The sequence below is a fragment of the Schistocerca gregaria genome, chromosome 8 (genome assembly GCF_023897955.1).
Source record: "Schistocerca gregaria isolate iqSchGreg1 chromosome 8, iqSchGreg1.2, whole genome shotgun sequence".
Classification (NCBI taxonomy): domain Eukaryota; kingdom Metazoa; phylum Arthropoda; class Insecta; order Orthoptera; family Acrididae; genus Schistocerca; species Schistocerca gregaria.
The window spans coordinates 490,790,388-490,804,231 of NC_064927.1; the positions used below are offsets into that span (position 1 = coordinate 490,790,388).

Below are 13,844 nucleotides of genomic sequence, written 5' to 3' on the forward strand. Positions count from 1 at the left end.
CGACGTGGTTCAAGCGCTAATCATTTCTACAGAACTTACGAATGTTCATGACCACAAAATATGAATAACCTATCTGTAGTCGTTCAAGGTGTTCTGTTTTTCCCAATATGAATGTACATCACTGATTCTGCGTGTCAGGGATCCGATAGTTTGTTGGTTGGTTTGTGGAGGTATGTGGCATTAGATGTCCACGCGAAGGTAATGTAATTCGCGTAAATAATGGACCGCTGATTCTTTACGCAGACAGGCTCCATACGATTTACACCGGGCTACTTCGATCGCAGATACACAACGTGAGTTCACTACAATACTCCTCAAACTAGTGTAACAACTGTAACACGGTTCCGGCTTCGAAACATGGACAATTATACTGCTGAGAGATGGCCTCGCTGTCGGACAAGACATCAAGCATGAAGGGGTGCAGGTGGTTCGCAGCTGTTAGCGTCCCACGCAAGCACAGGAGAATGTCTCCCACAGAATAATACTGCTCCCGCCATCCCGCGTCAGTTCATCTCACTGATGCCGTATGTGGAGACAACCATCGACCTAATGTCGCCGACGCGCTTCCATTGATCGACGGTCGAACCCCCCTGCGGTTCCGCGCCCACTCCAACCTTAATTGACGATGTCGTCGGGTCAACACGTGAATACGTAGGGGTGGTCTGCTGCGGAGCTCCAACGCACGGTGTACTTGTGCGTGCACTGGCATTGTTCTCTTCCGGCAGAGATGTCACAGATCATCTGTCCTACTTTACGGGGGATACAAGCCTCTGTACATCCAACCACTTAGCGCCTAGTGGTAGTTTCACTGTCTTTCCGTAGATGCCCACAACTGTAGCACGTCGACATTCGACCAGCTTTGCCGTTTTCGAGACACTCACGCACAGGCGCTACGTAACAATACTGTCCCATGTAAAAGTCACTTATCTTAATAGATTTTTTCCCCTTTTACTGCCCATACCTTCCCTACGGTGATTTCCCGCCCGTGTCTGCTCCTCTTATATACTGTGACCGCGTCACGTACCCGCAACGCCACCACCCGAAAACACAACTCTACCTGGAAATTTTCTTACAGTGCTGTGTTAAAAGAAAAAAATTAAGAATTTCTTCAGACTCATTGTAATGATTTTGTATCATGAGTTACTGATTTTCGATTAACAAAATAAGTACGTGAAACAGTAACTAAAAAATATAAACCGCAAAATAAGAATTTTAAACAAATACAAATAAAATAAATAATTTGAAAACTAAAATGTTTTGATATTTTAATTAAATATATGGAAAATACTCCGACAAACTTATGTACGGCTTCTTTCGCAAAACAAAATATATTTCAAAAACCAGCTTTACTACGCGTACGCGTGACTTAAGCTGTTTTAATTTAGGTTGTAACAACAGCTTTCATTTTTCAAAATTAATGGTGATTGGGCAAAATATCCCATTTCAAATCGTTTACAAAAGCTGCTTAGTCTTCAAGAACATTAATTACGTATCAAATTTTATCTGAAAAATATTTTTTATAATTGTTTCGAAGATCTTCCCTTAGTGCCTCGACACTAAGTTTTTTAGTGGCACAGGACATACATTATTGTATTGATTTTTGACGTATAGTGCTTCATTAAAATAGAGTTGCAAACATTAGGGTGTTATTTGATGCAATATGTCTTGCTGCCGACTAGATATATCCATTACGCGAAGATACGAGGAACGTGTTCTATGTCCCTGTGTGAGGTATTATACAACATTGCCCATGTGTTGATCCCTAAATCTAATGTGCTAAATTACCTTTCGGGGCGTGTTATAACCCTTAAATGTGAATTTGGGGACACACAAAAAAGTCTTGCATTATTTTCACACCCATGAAGTTTGATAAAAATCTTTTATTTACACTCGTAGTGTCAGATACGCATTACATAATATCAACAATATTCTCGCCATATTGGCAGAATTGCCTCTACAAGCTAGAATATCAATCCTAAAACCTGAAAACAAAGTATTGCAATTGATGCACAGAAACTAATTTAGCAATGTATAAAAAAACACAAGAATAACGTGTCTTGGTGTAACACAATGTAAGGCACACCGTTCTTTGTGCGTCTCTCATTCCAATGTTGCAGCTACAATAAGGGAAGGGGCATTCGAAGTAGTACCCGACACTGGGAAACCTCCCATGTGACGAAAACACATTTTTGCAAAGATACACGGTATTCGAACTTACTCGGCGTCGTATCAATAATACGAATGCTAAATGGGAACCGATGTTACAACCCATCTCCACAGAATTAAAATATTAAGCAATTACCGAACTAACCACGTTGCTACTCAGAGAGAAGAGTTAGGAAATACTAAATACTATTTCCAAAGATAATCAGTAGGGTCTACCAGCAACATAATTTCTTTTTCCTCAGAGGATGCTGGGTCGCATTCTCGGTCTCGACGCTTGCTCATATTTTTTTTTCCAACTAAATGTGAACAGGAGACTGCGTTGCTAAGTGCCTTCCGTAGTTTGGCAAATGAATTTTCGTTACGCGGCGTGCTCATCTAGTGCACTTAGCAAGCTGACGGGCGCCACAAAAGGACTTAAAGAGAAAAAGTTTAACTATGACTTAGATGGCTTACCGCCAGACGAGAAAACCTTCCTGAACCTCTCTTCTTTAGTCACGCCAGGTAAATAAGGTCCCACAAAATTAGCAGTTCCCTTTTTCAATACTAAATCAAGTTTCTTTACTATATAAAAAAATAAAGGACTACGAGGAGGAGGAGGAAGATTACAATTCAACGTCCCGTCGACGACATGGTGGTTTGGAACATGACGAGCAAGCTATTATTTTATTCTTTTACACGCAAGAGAAGATATACAGATTTATTTTGGGGGAGGGGGGCAAAATTGAGTTTTCAAAAAATTTAAAACAAGTCCACTTCCGCGATCCCGACCCAAAAGGTTCTCCTCGGTTATCAGTAAATGCCAGAACTGATAATCACCTCACACGCAGTGGCAACAACTTTTCCCTGTTTCAAGTTCGTTATTGCAATGATAAACAAGTTGTTCTACTTACACGGCCAGGTGATTTAAAATGTACCAATGGAAAACTTCCTGCTATATACTGAAACTTAACAGATCAACTTATAGTATCAAACCAGTCAATTTTCTAAGTTTAATTAGGTCATGTGGTTTTACGAGTTGCTCATTTTCAATGAAGTGCTGAAAATACAGTAGGAATGCCTGCACCTAACTTTTTTATTGTGCAATTAAAATGTTAAGGTTTGTATATCGTATTTCATGTAAAGTGCTGGTATATTTTCTTTTGCTGGCTGCACTGTGTGTACTGATCGAACAATAGCAATTACATATCCAGCTGTGTGTTAAATTAACGAGATGTAATGATTTTTTTTAAATTTTACCTTCGCAAAATCAACGCTATCAACAATGTACAAATTGTCTTGAAATGTATATAAAAACTAGTTATGTTCCTACTTCGGTGACGTAAGATCTGTGTCGCACTGTGAAACCAAATATGACAGCTTTCTCGGCGTTTCCTGAACTTATTTCTCATTACACGCTGTTTGACTGTGAATCCAGATCGCGGCAAAGATATCCCGGAGAACGAGCGGCTCTCAAGCTAAATGTTATTCATTGCTGTTTTATTTCATCAAACACGTTATGTGGAATATTTAAGTGCCATCCAAAAGCAATTAAAAACTTAACAATACTCAGTATGTCGATTACAAATAATGTAACACGGAAAAGTATGTGATACGATTTTACGATAAAATTATCAAACAGAACTAAAAATTCACACTACACAAAGGCCTAAGAGTTACTATATCTACAGAAGTACAACACGAGAACTACATACTTCAAGATGGGACAGGGTTAATTACTTCACAGTAACACAGTCTGAGGAGAGTTGCCATATAGTATGGTTAAAAAATAAATAAATAAATTATAGGTAGAGAACAGTCGTGGTGACAAACTTACCAGAAGCAGCCTGGCAGTAACCTCGTATGATGCGTAGGTGTCGCTACAAACAGCCTATAAAGCTGTGGGACTGTCGTATAGTAGTGAAAACCAGCGACCGAGAGGGAAAAAAAAGGGAACGTACCATTAAAAAAGCTTTCTCCTCCTACTGGTCTGTCACCACAAGAAAAAAGATTCTTTGGCCGCGGAGTAAGGATGGGTAACAGAGGCGGCCCAGGAATTTTCATATACGTCTAGACCAGTAAAACAGACTCAGCGTGAATACGAGAATAAGGATAACAATTGCAGAAATAGATTTAACAGAGGACAGAATACGAAAGGAAACTACATTGATATTTTCTACAAAGCAAACAACGGAACAAAAATGAGACTACTGCACGAGTGAAAGAATGAAGAAAGACTGAGAATCAAGAAAGTGGAGAACACGCTGCAACAAAGGCATGGGATAATTTTACGTGGCTCCTGGGAAGAAGAGGAAGAAGAAGAAGAAGAAGAAGAAGAAGAAGAAGAAGAAGAAGTATATGCCGCCAGAAAGCAGCTGCATGCAGTTTATGTTTTGGGTTACCGTGTCGCGGGTACGCGGGACAGACACCGTTCGCCTTCTGCAGCTCGCTGGCGTCTCCTGCACATAGGAACGAAATTGTTACACCAATGAAACAACACCGCACACGTGTTCAACACTGGCAAACGCGTCGAGTACAGTGTATGACAGTGCAAACACTCCACAGTTGTCAGTACTACTATATTGCAACACATGTGACGCGCTAGAAGGTTCGCCATTTGTGTCGACCAATTGTAGGAATGATATTGAGTTTTACCGACTCAACAGCGGTTATCTGTAAACAGTCTAATTACTCTGGTTGAGTCAGCAGTTTGTACAGTACAACCGGCCGTTGTGGCCGAGTGGTTCTAGGCGCTTCAGTCTGCGACCGCTACGGTCACAGGTTCGAATCCTGCCTCGGGCATTGATGTGTGTGATGTCCTTAGGTTAGATAGGTTTAAGTTCTAGGGGACTGACGACCTCAGATGTTAAGTCCCATAGTGCTCAGAGCAATTTTGTACAGTATTAGGAGCATCATGTATAGCGAAATTTGAAACGATTCCTTGGGGCCTACATCGCACAAATGTCAAGAGATACCTTCTACCAATAGTCTTCCACCTAGGAAATAGCTGAATGTATAGTAGAATGCAGACGTTACTCCGCCTTTGTTAATTTTACAGAGCAGTATGGCAAACTGCTCTGTGCAGCAAGATCCTAGAGCGCATTCTAAAGTCAAACAAAGTGACATACATTGTGGAAAAGGTACTTCTAAAGGAGTATGAGGAAACACCTCGTGTGAAACGCAGCTGGATTTTTGCTGGCAGACCGTACACAAGCGCGAGCAGGTAGATCCCATCGTAAGATCGATATACACAGGAGATCCGTCCTTACAGATATTGCCTCATTCGTGCGATGTTCGCAGAATTTTAGCCAAATAGGGCCAGTACTCATACCCGACGGCCAATCTTCAGCAGAAACAAAAGTGATAACGAGTGTACGCTAAGCGTGAGTAGTAGGACCGCTACATAAACGATCTAAGAGACGGGATCAACATCTCACACTCTACATCTAAAGGAACGTTTTTACAGGATGGTAAAGAAATATAGCAACACTTCGAAAATATATCCAGTTTTTATACCGAATGGGCAGCTCTATTAAGCGTACATAAATGCGATACAGAACCCGTAAACGACAGACAGAGAGAGAGAGAGAGAGAGACACAGAGAGAGAGAGAGAGAGAGAGACACACAGAGAGAGAGAGAGAGACACACAGAGAGAGAGAGAGAGAGAGAGAGAGACACACACACACACACACACACACACACACAGAGAGAGAGAGAGAGAGAGAGAGAGAGAGAGAGAGAGAGAGAGACACACACACACACACACACACACACACACACACACACACACACACAGAGAGAGAGAGAGAGAGAGAGAGAGAGAGAGAGAGAGAGAGAGAGAGAGAGAGAGACGGGTGGGGGCACTTCTAAAGTAGCTCCCGCAGTTATCTTGTTGCATCAAATTACTGAACTGGTTTATTTGCAGGAACGTTGCGCAACAGTTATTAACATTGGGGCAGAAGCACAACTTAGCTTTGGGTCTAGCTATTTATACGAGTCCACTGATCAGGAGAAAATCACTTCTGGCGGGCAAACAGCTATTGCATTCACGATCGCTTTGGAAACGTAATGAATGAAAGAAAACAAAAGGTAAGGAGTCGACGAATAATTTAGGGTGAAGACGTAGAAAATATTAAGTGCAAAAGATAAGTTACAGTTACTGATGCTGATGCTGTGTACGAATATTTCAATAGTCGGAGTGAAAAGTAAGCACAAGGTATTTATTTAGGAGGCACGAGTTACATGCGATAACGCACACGAGTAACCATACGTTATGGAAGAAGACAGTGAAGATTACAAAATGTGAAACTTCCTTGCAGATTTAAAACTGTGAGCCGGACCGAGCCTCGAACTCGGGACCTTTGCCTTCCGCGGGCAAGTGCTCTGTCATCTGAGCTACCCAAGCACTACTCACACCCCGTCCTCACTGCTTAACTTCTGCCAGTACCTCGCCTCCTACCTCCCAAACTTCATAGAAGCTCTCCTGCAGCACTAGCATGCCCGGAAGAAACGATACTGCGAACACAAAGCTTAGCCACGGCCTGGGGGATGTTTCCAGAATGAAATTTTCACCCAATTGCAATTGGGTGAAAATTTCATTCTGTATTACAAAATGTTAATGTGTTTGTCCAAGCGAAGCGAAAATGTATTTCACTTAGTTTCCTTTAAATAAAATGTTGTAACTGCCTGACAAAACGAAAGAAAAAACGAAGCACCAGAACAGAGGGAGGAAAAGAAATCTCACGGGTTGAGAGGGTATGTGATGTTACTGCAGTGATTTACGAAGGTATGAGCCGACTAATCAGTTTGAAGTTGCACCTCCGCAGTCTGGACACATCCACAGATTCGTTTGGGAAGGGCGTTATAAGGCCATTGTATCGTAGCCTGAAGCAAGCATCAGAATGAAATTTTACAAACTGATAATTCGGATTTTGAAAAGGTTTTCCCAGTTTACCGGAAACCAAAGCTCCCTCAGTTTTGCAGGAAAGCTCCGTTTCGCGAATTGATACCCATCTTAACGTCCCAACATCAAGAAACGTACTGCGCTCTGTCATACACGCCACCTATCTGGGAATCGCATTATTACGAGGGCTATTCGGAAAGAAAGTTTCAATCTGTCGCTAAATGGAAACCACTGTGAAAATTCGATGAAGCTTTGGACATGTGTTGGACAGTGAGTCTAGTATGACCGTCGATCGTGTCACGTCCGTATTTTCAGTTCTGAGTGCATAGTGAGCAAGTAAGATGCCCATGAAATGTCGTCTCCCGTTAAGTATGATGGTCTGGTGAGAGATTTCGCCTGATGCCATGCAGCCTGCATAACATAGCTGTCATACGTTTCCTTCTGCATGACAATACTCGACGCACTCTGCAGGGGCAATGAATATGCTCCTGCAGCGTTTTCGATGGGAAGTGTGTGGTATCTGGCTGTCCAAGAGTTTCATCTCTGCTCACATAAACCGCTGGCTTTGAAGGCGACATTCTGGTACAGTCAACGAGCTGTCGACGGCGTAGAATAATGACTGAAAGCCTTCTTTGACAAAAGTATTGGAAGGTTGCCTAAGTCGGAGCGGCGACTATGTAGCTAAGTAGCTGGAAGGTGTAGCAAACTGTTGCAAATAACATTTTTGTGACTACGAAGGCTTTCCCAACGTAATAATTGATAATATTCTTCTCGGGTGTGCAGCCGGATCGTAACGTCTTCTTGACACGGTATTTCCGCAGTCCAACTGGCCGCTATCTTCAGGTGAGCGTGCTGGTACACGATCTCGCCGGGACTGACTTCTCAGCGCAAGCGGCGGCCCCTGCATAGACAGCAGAAGGCCCACAACGCGTGCGCGAGAACGTGCCGGAACTGCCCTCTAGCGTAAGTAAACATACCGCGCCGCCAGTGGTGGAAACAGGTCAAATCGAGATATCGCTATCAAAAATTAAAAACAAAACATTTTTGATTTTCACAATGGTTTCCATTTCGCGACCGATCGGAATTTATTTTCGGAATAGCCCTCGGGTTTTGTATGGGTATTGGAGTCTTTTTTACGCTTTTTGTATGTTGCTTCTGAAACAAGCTGAAGATTTGTCTCAATGGGTGTGAGTAACCGTGAAAACACCATACACAGGTTGATACCTAGACCAGACTTCAGAAAAGAGCTCCGTATACGCGCTTTAAATTCGCCAGTGAGTCCTGTGACGTCATCTCTGAACCAGCGAGGCCCACGAAAGCGACAGGCCGTGACGCGTACGTCACACCACGTGACACTGCAGGTGTTACGCGTGCCAGCAGCCGTCTCCGGCGGGGAGCGACTACATATCTGAGACGAGTTTAATAATTACTGACTGCGCATTTAAATGCATGCAAGTTCGAGGGAGCGTATGACAAAATTAAAACCTTCGGTCGGTATCTTTTCGATTACATTTGAATTCCCCGTGGGCCCTGGGAGCCGAGCGTTCCCGAAGTGTGGCGGACAAGCCTACTAGCGTGACGTCAGCAGTTCGTTGCTGGGCCGGTATACCTCGTCGGTCTCGCGAATTGACGGTGTCCGCGGGGCCGACTGACTCAGCTCGATGTGTCTCCGCCGCGGTCCACTCGTCACTTGAGTCTGTCCTCGGGCAGCAGTGCACTCGACACGCTCGCAAAAGGAGAGCGAGCATACGAGTTCACAACTATAACCGCGCACTCGCGGCATTCCTACGATATACGCAACCGTTTTGAAGGAAATTTCTGATATTAAACTTGTAAAATACTATTCATGTATTTCACGTGATCGTGATTTCGGCCATTCTCAAGTGCAAACTGAAATGTCACAAAATGTCCGCCCTGCCTAAATGACAGACGCAAATTACTCTTTATAAGAATGTTAAGACTGACTGGTTAACAGCGAATATTGCTCTCTTTATACATACATTTATATAGATAAAACTGTTTCAAAGACCTGTAAATTTATTTTAATATTTAATACGCATCCAGAGACGAACAATTACGCTGACATAATGCACACTTGAGACGCGTTACCGACGATTTTGTGACAACAGTACCACGAAACATGGCATGAGGATGAAGAGAAATCTCTAAACGGTGATTAATTATTAAAATTGCACAAATTAATGATAAACTACACAACTCGCTGTTAGCCCATGAACGCAAGCTGTTGTGACCAAACGAATACAGAAATGGTGTACTTGTTTTGTTTTGTTCTGTGTCCAGTTTTCGTTTCACGCAGCACATGTGTTTTCTCGTTGTGTATGTGGAATAAACAAAAAGACAACCCATTTGTTTGCGTTGGACGAAATTTAACAGTGTTACTTCACAGCACCAATATCGTGCACTCATCTTCATCTTCCGTACTAACAATAAGTCACGGCTAGCATTTCACTCCTGCATGCTTCAGTAAGAGACAGAGACAGAGACAGAGACAGAGACAGAGACAGAGAGAGAGAGAGAGAGAGAGAGAGTGGAGGAGTATGAAGCGATCGCAGCGCCATAGTTCATACTAGCCACATACTCGTGGAGCTACATGGGGAACGTTGAACGGCTGTTAGATCTGATGTAACAGCAGCCCCTTGATTTGTGAAGTGTGCAGTCCGAACTTGAGCCTCGTATTAGCTCCGTTTCTGACCAGATGGCAAGGCTCCGTTACCAGTTAAGAGAAAATCGAGTAACAGAGCATTAATTAAATTGCATTTTTCGTGACAATTACGGGTATCTTAGTAATGCTCGTACTAACATGGGCTAGGTGACACACTAGAACTGCGAGCTACTAATGCAAGTGAATCCTATATCCTAGGCATGGAACAATATTGACAACTTCGTATTGCAGAACACAGCCACGGACCTACGTATAGTCTTGAGGGGCCGCAGTGTAAGTATCTACATCTACATACATACTCCGCAATCCACCATACGGTGCGTGGCGGAGGATACTTCGTACCACAACTAGCATCTTCTCTCCCTGTTCCACTCCAAAACAGAACGAGGGAATAATGACTGCCTATATGCCTCTGTACGAGCCCTAATCTCTCTTATCTTATCTTTGTGGTCTTTCCGCGAAATGTAAGTTGGTGGCAGTAAAATTGTACTGCAATCAGCCTCAGCTGCTGGTTCTCTAAATTTCCTCAGTAGCGATTCACGAAAACAACGCCTCCTTTCCTCTAGAGACTCCCACCCGAGTTCCTGGGACACACCAGATGATACCCTCACCTCCGATGAACACTCACCATCGAGGACAGCGTACTGGGTTCTATTAATTAAGAAGTGTATCCGTGGTCTAGGGGTAGCGTCTTTGATTCATAATCAAAACTACTTCGATCCCGGGTTCGATCCCCGCCACTGCCTAAATTTTGATAAATAATCAGCATTGGCGGCCGAAGACTTCCGGCATAAGAAGTCAAGAGTCATTCTGCCAACGGCCTTTTCAAAGAGGGCGGAGGAGCGGATAGAGGTTCAGGGCACTCTCTTGTCCTAGGGGTGGGAAATTGCCCCTAAAGGCGGAAGAATCAGCAATGATCAACGACATGAGGATGCAGAAGGCAATGGAAACCACTGCATTAAAGACACGTAACGTGTATCCACAGGACATGTGGCCTGTAGTTGAAGAAGTGTCATCATGATCTCTCCATTCTCAAGTGCTCGTATTAAGAAGGGTGTAAGACAAGGCTGTAGCCTTTCGCCCCTACTCTTCAGTCTGTATATCGAGGAAGCAATGATGGAAATAAAAGAAAGGTTCAGGAGTGGAATTAAAATACAAGGTGAAAGGATATCAATGATACGATTCGTTGATGACATTGCTATCCTGAGTGAAAGTGAAGAAGAATTAAATGATCTGCTGAACGGAATGAACAGTCTAATGAATACACTGTATGGTTTGAGAGTAAATCGGAGAAAGACGAAGGTAATGAGACGTAGTAGAAATGAGAACAGCGAGAAATTTAACATCAGGATTGATGGACACGAAGTCAATGAAGTTAAGGAATTCTGCTACCTAGGTAGTAAAATAACCAATGACGGACGGAGCAAGGACGAAATCAAAAGCAGACTCGCTATGGCAAAAAAGGCATTTCTGGCCAAGAGAAGTCTACTAATATCAAATACCGGCCTTAATTTGAGGAAGAAATTTCTGAGAATGTACGTCTGGAGTACAGCATTGTATGGTAGTGAAACATGGACTGTGGGAAAACCGAAGAGAATCGAAGCATTTGAGATGTGGTGCTATAGACGAATGTTGAAAATCAGGTGGACTGATAAGGTAAGGAATAAGGAGGATGCTAGTACCTTCATTCATGGTTCGCAAGATATCATGTGAAAATAGGGCGAATTGCGTTTCGGAAGAGCGACGCTTTCTAAAGCAGTGCTGATGCATGGACAGCAACTTCTCTGTCTCAAGGAAATTCAGTGTATTCGAACTGAGATTATGTTCGAGAATCCTGCTACAAACCGATGTTAAGGATATTGTTCTGTAATTTTGAGGATCCGTCCTTCTACCCTTCTTATATACAGGCGTCACCTGCGCTTTTTCAAGTATACAGTATGAAGTACCATTCCCCTCCTGCAAGTCTAAACACAGCCCCCACAGAGTCACGCGCAGCCAGCCGCCTCCCCCCTCCTTACCTCTCAAATACACACTCCCAACATTAGGCATTTACCATGCCGATCTCCTCTAGTTACACGCACACACCAGGTCAAAGAACATAGAATAGTAAAATTATAACTAAGACCACAATTAAGCATGACTGGTGATTCACGTCAAAAAAGTATTACTTCTTGTTGTTGGGGCGAAGGCTGCCCACGTGTGAGAGGCTCTGTCTTGCCAAGGTACTCCCTCCTGCCCGGTGGTGGTGTACAAATCTAAACTCTTTCTCATCGTTTCTTTCTTTTTTCCTATCTTACGTTTTATAATTAAGTTTTACGTTTCCAAGTATACAGGGTGTTTCAAAAAGAAAATACGTAGTAGATAGTAATGTTGCCAAAACCATCGATCGCTGCACCACGGGTCGGTTTTTGTAGGAACGAATACATTGCCGAGTTCATATTTACTGCCGCTAGACGTCGGTTAACCGTCACATGTTACAAAATGCCTACTCTGTAGCAGAAATTATTTTGTGTTCTCGAGTTTGCGAAGTGTCATTGCATGATTACAATACAAAGAAGTTTCCAGTTGAGGGACCAAACTGATCTTCCGCACGGATGGAACATTTGCAGATGGTATCGACAGTTTGTAGACACAGGATGTGGGTGTTAAAGGAAGGAGTTCTGCCGTTATCGTGTTTCCGACAAAATCGTCGCACGAATTCAAACCGCTTCCCAATGTAGTTCTACAAAATCAAATCGCCGTGCCAGTCGGGAGTTACAACAACAATTTGGCGTGTTTTGAGACGTCGGTAGGTTATGAAGATGTACAAATTACGTCATGACGATAAACGCATGTGCTTTTTCTGATGGGCTTCAGAATGCTGTTGACAATAACACTTTCGCACAATGCATCTTGTTCGGAGATGAAGCGACTTTCCACCTTAGTAGGGAAATAAACAAACACAATGTTCAAATTTGGAGCCTACAGAACCCACATTCACACACTGAACATGCACGAGATTCAGCCAAAGTCATGTGTTTTATACGACATCCCATTCATCTGCGCCGGCCGGAGTGGCCGAGCGGTTCTAGGCGCTTCAGTCTGGAACCGCGCGACCGCTACGGTCGCAGGTTCGAATCCTGCCTCAGGCATGGATGTGTGTGATGTCCTTAGGTTAGTTAGGTTTAAGTAGTTCTAAGTTCTAGGGGAATGATGACCTCAGATGTTTAAGTCCCATAGTGAGCCATTTGAACCATTTTTTGCCATTCATCTGCTTATGGCCCATTCTTCCTTGATGGAAACACGGTTAGCGGTCCATAGTATCTTGCTACGTTATAGAACTGGTTGTTTCCAAGATTGAACGAGGATAACTTCATTTTTCAACAAGACGGGAACCCCCAAACTGGAGTCTCAAAGAGCTTAAATATCTAAATGAAACTCTACCGAGCCGTTGGACTGATCTTCAGTCAGCCGGCGACTTTTCAGCTGGTCTCCAGGGTCACCGGATTTGGCGCCTTGTGACTTATTCCTGTCGGGTTTCGTTAAGGACAATGTTTATGGATGAACACTACAATAGAACCTAGAAGCCATAAAAGAGGGAGGGGGGCGATGAACATGTTTACCCGAGTATGGGAGGAATTCGAGTATCCATGTGATATTGTTGGTGTCACCGGTGGAGGACATATTGAACATCTGTGATCTGAACTTGAGAGATTCGTGAATATGTGCTTCAAGTTTATTTCCTTACAGAGTAATGAACGTATGCTTCCGAAATAATTATACTGCTTTTGAAAAACTCTGTATAAAATTGCAACTTTGTTAAAACTTAAAATACAAAGAAACCAAATAAGCATCATTTTCTGTAATTGTACAACTAAATATTGTTAGAACACGACCTGCCTCCGTCACTAGGTGCCAGGTCAAATGTAAATGGCAGCAAATAAAATTAAATAAATATTAGATAAATAATCGCTGGTACATGCTGTAGTCGTTTTGCTATTACACACGTATTTCTGTTGGCAGTGAAGTGTACTTTACCGGACTTGTAATGGGACGCTGAAACAACATCCCACTTCCGAAGACTAACCTGCCGTACTCGCATTATGCAGGCGGAGCGTATTTTAAACTCGCTCGCG

The 13,844-nt window shown here is 43.0% G+C and overlaps 1 protein-coding gene across 20 annotated transcripts in view; it reads right to left on the reverse strand.

Annotated features, from left to right (window-relative positions):
* Nucleotides 1–13,844, reverse strand: part of LOC126284064 (GTPase-activating protein CdGAPr) — a 718,807-nt gene that overhangs the window by 339,876 nt on the left and 365,087 nt on the right. For 9 of the 20 annotated variants that reach the window (XM_049982663.1, XM_049982665.1, XM_049982677.1 and 6 more), the window contains exon 4: nucleotides 4,545–4,601. The exons of the other annotated variants lie outside the window; for them this stretch is intronic. In XM_049982663.1, coding sequence (XP_049838620.1) covers nucleotides 4,545–4,601 — 57 coding nt within the window. The remainder of the gene's footprint in view (nucleotides 1–4,544; nucleotides 4,602–13,844) is intronic. 20 annotated transcript variants of the gene reach the window in all.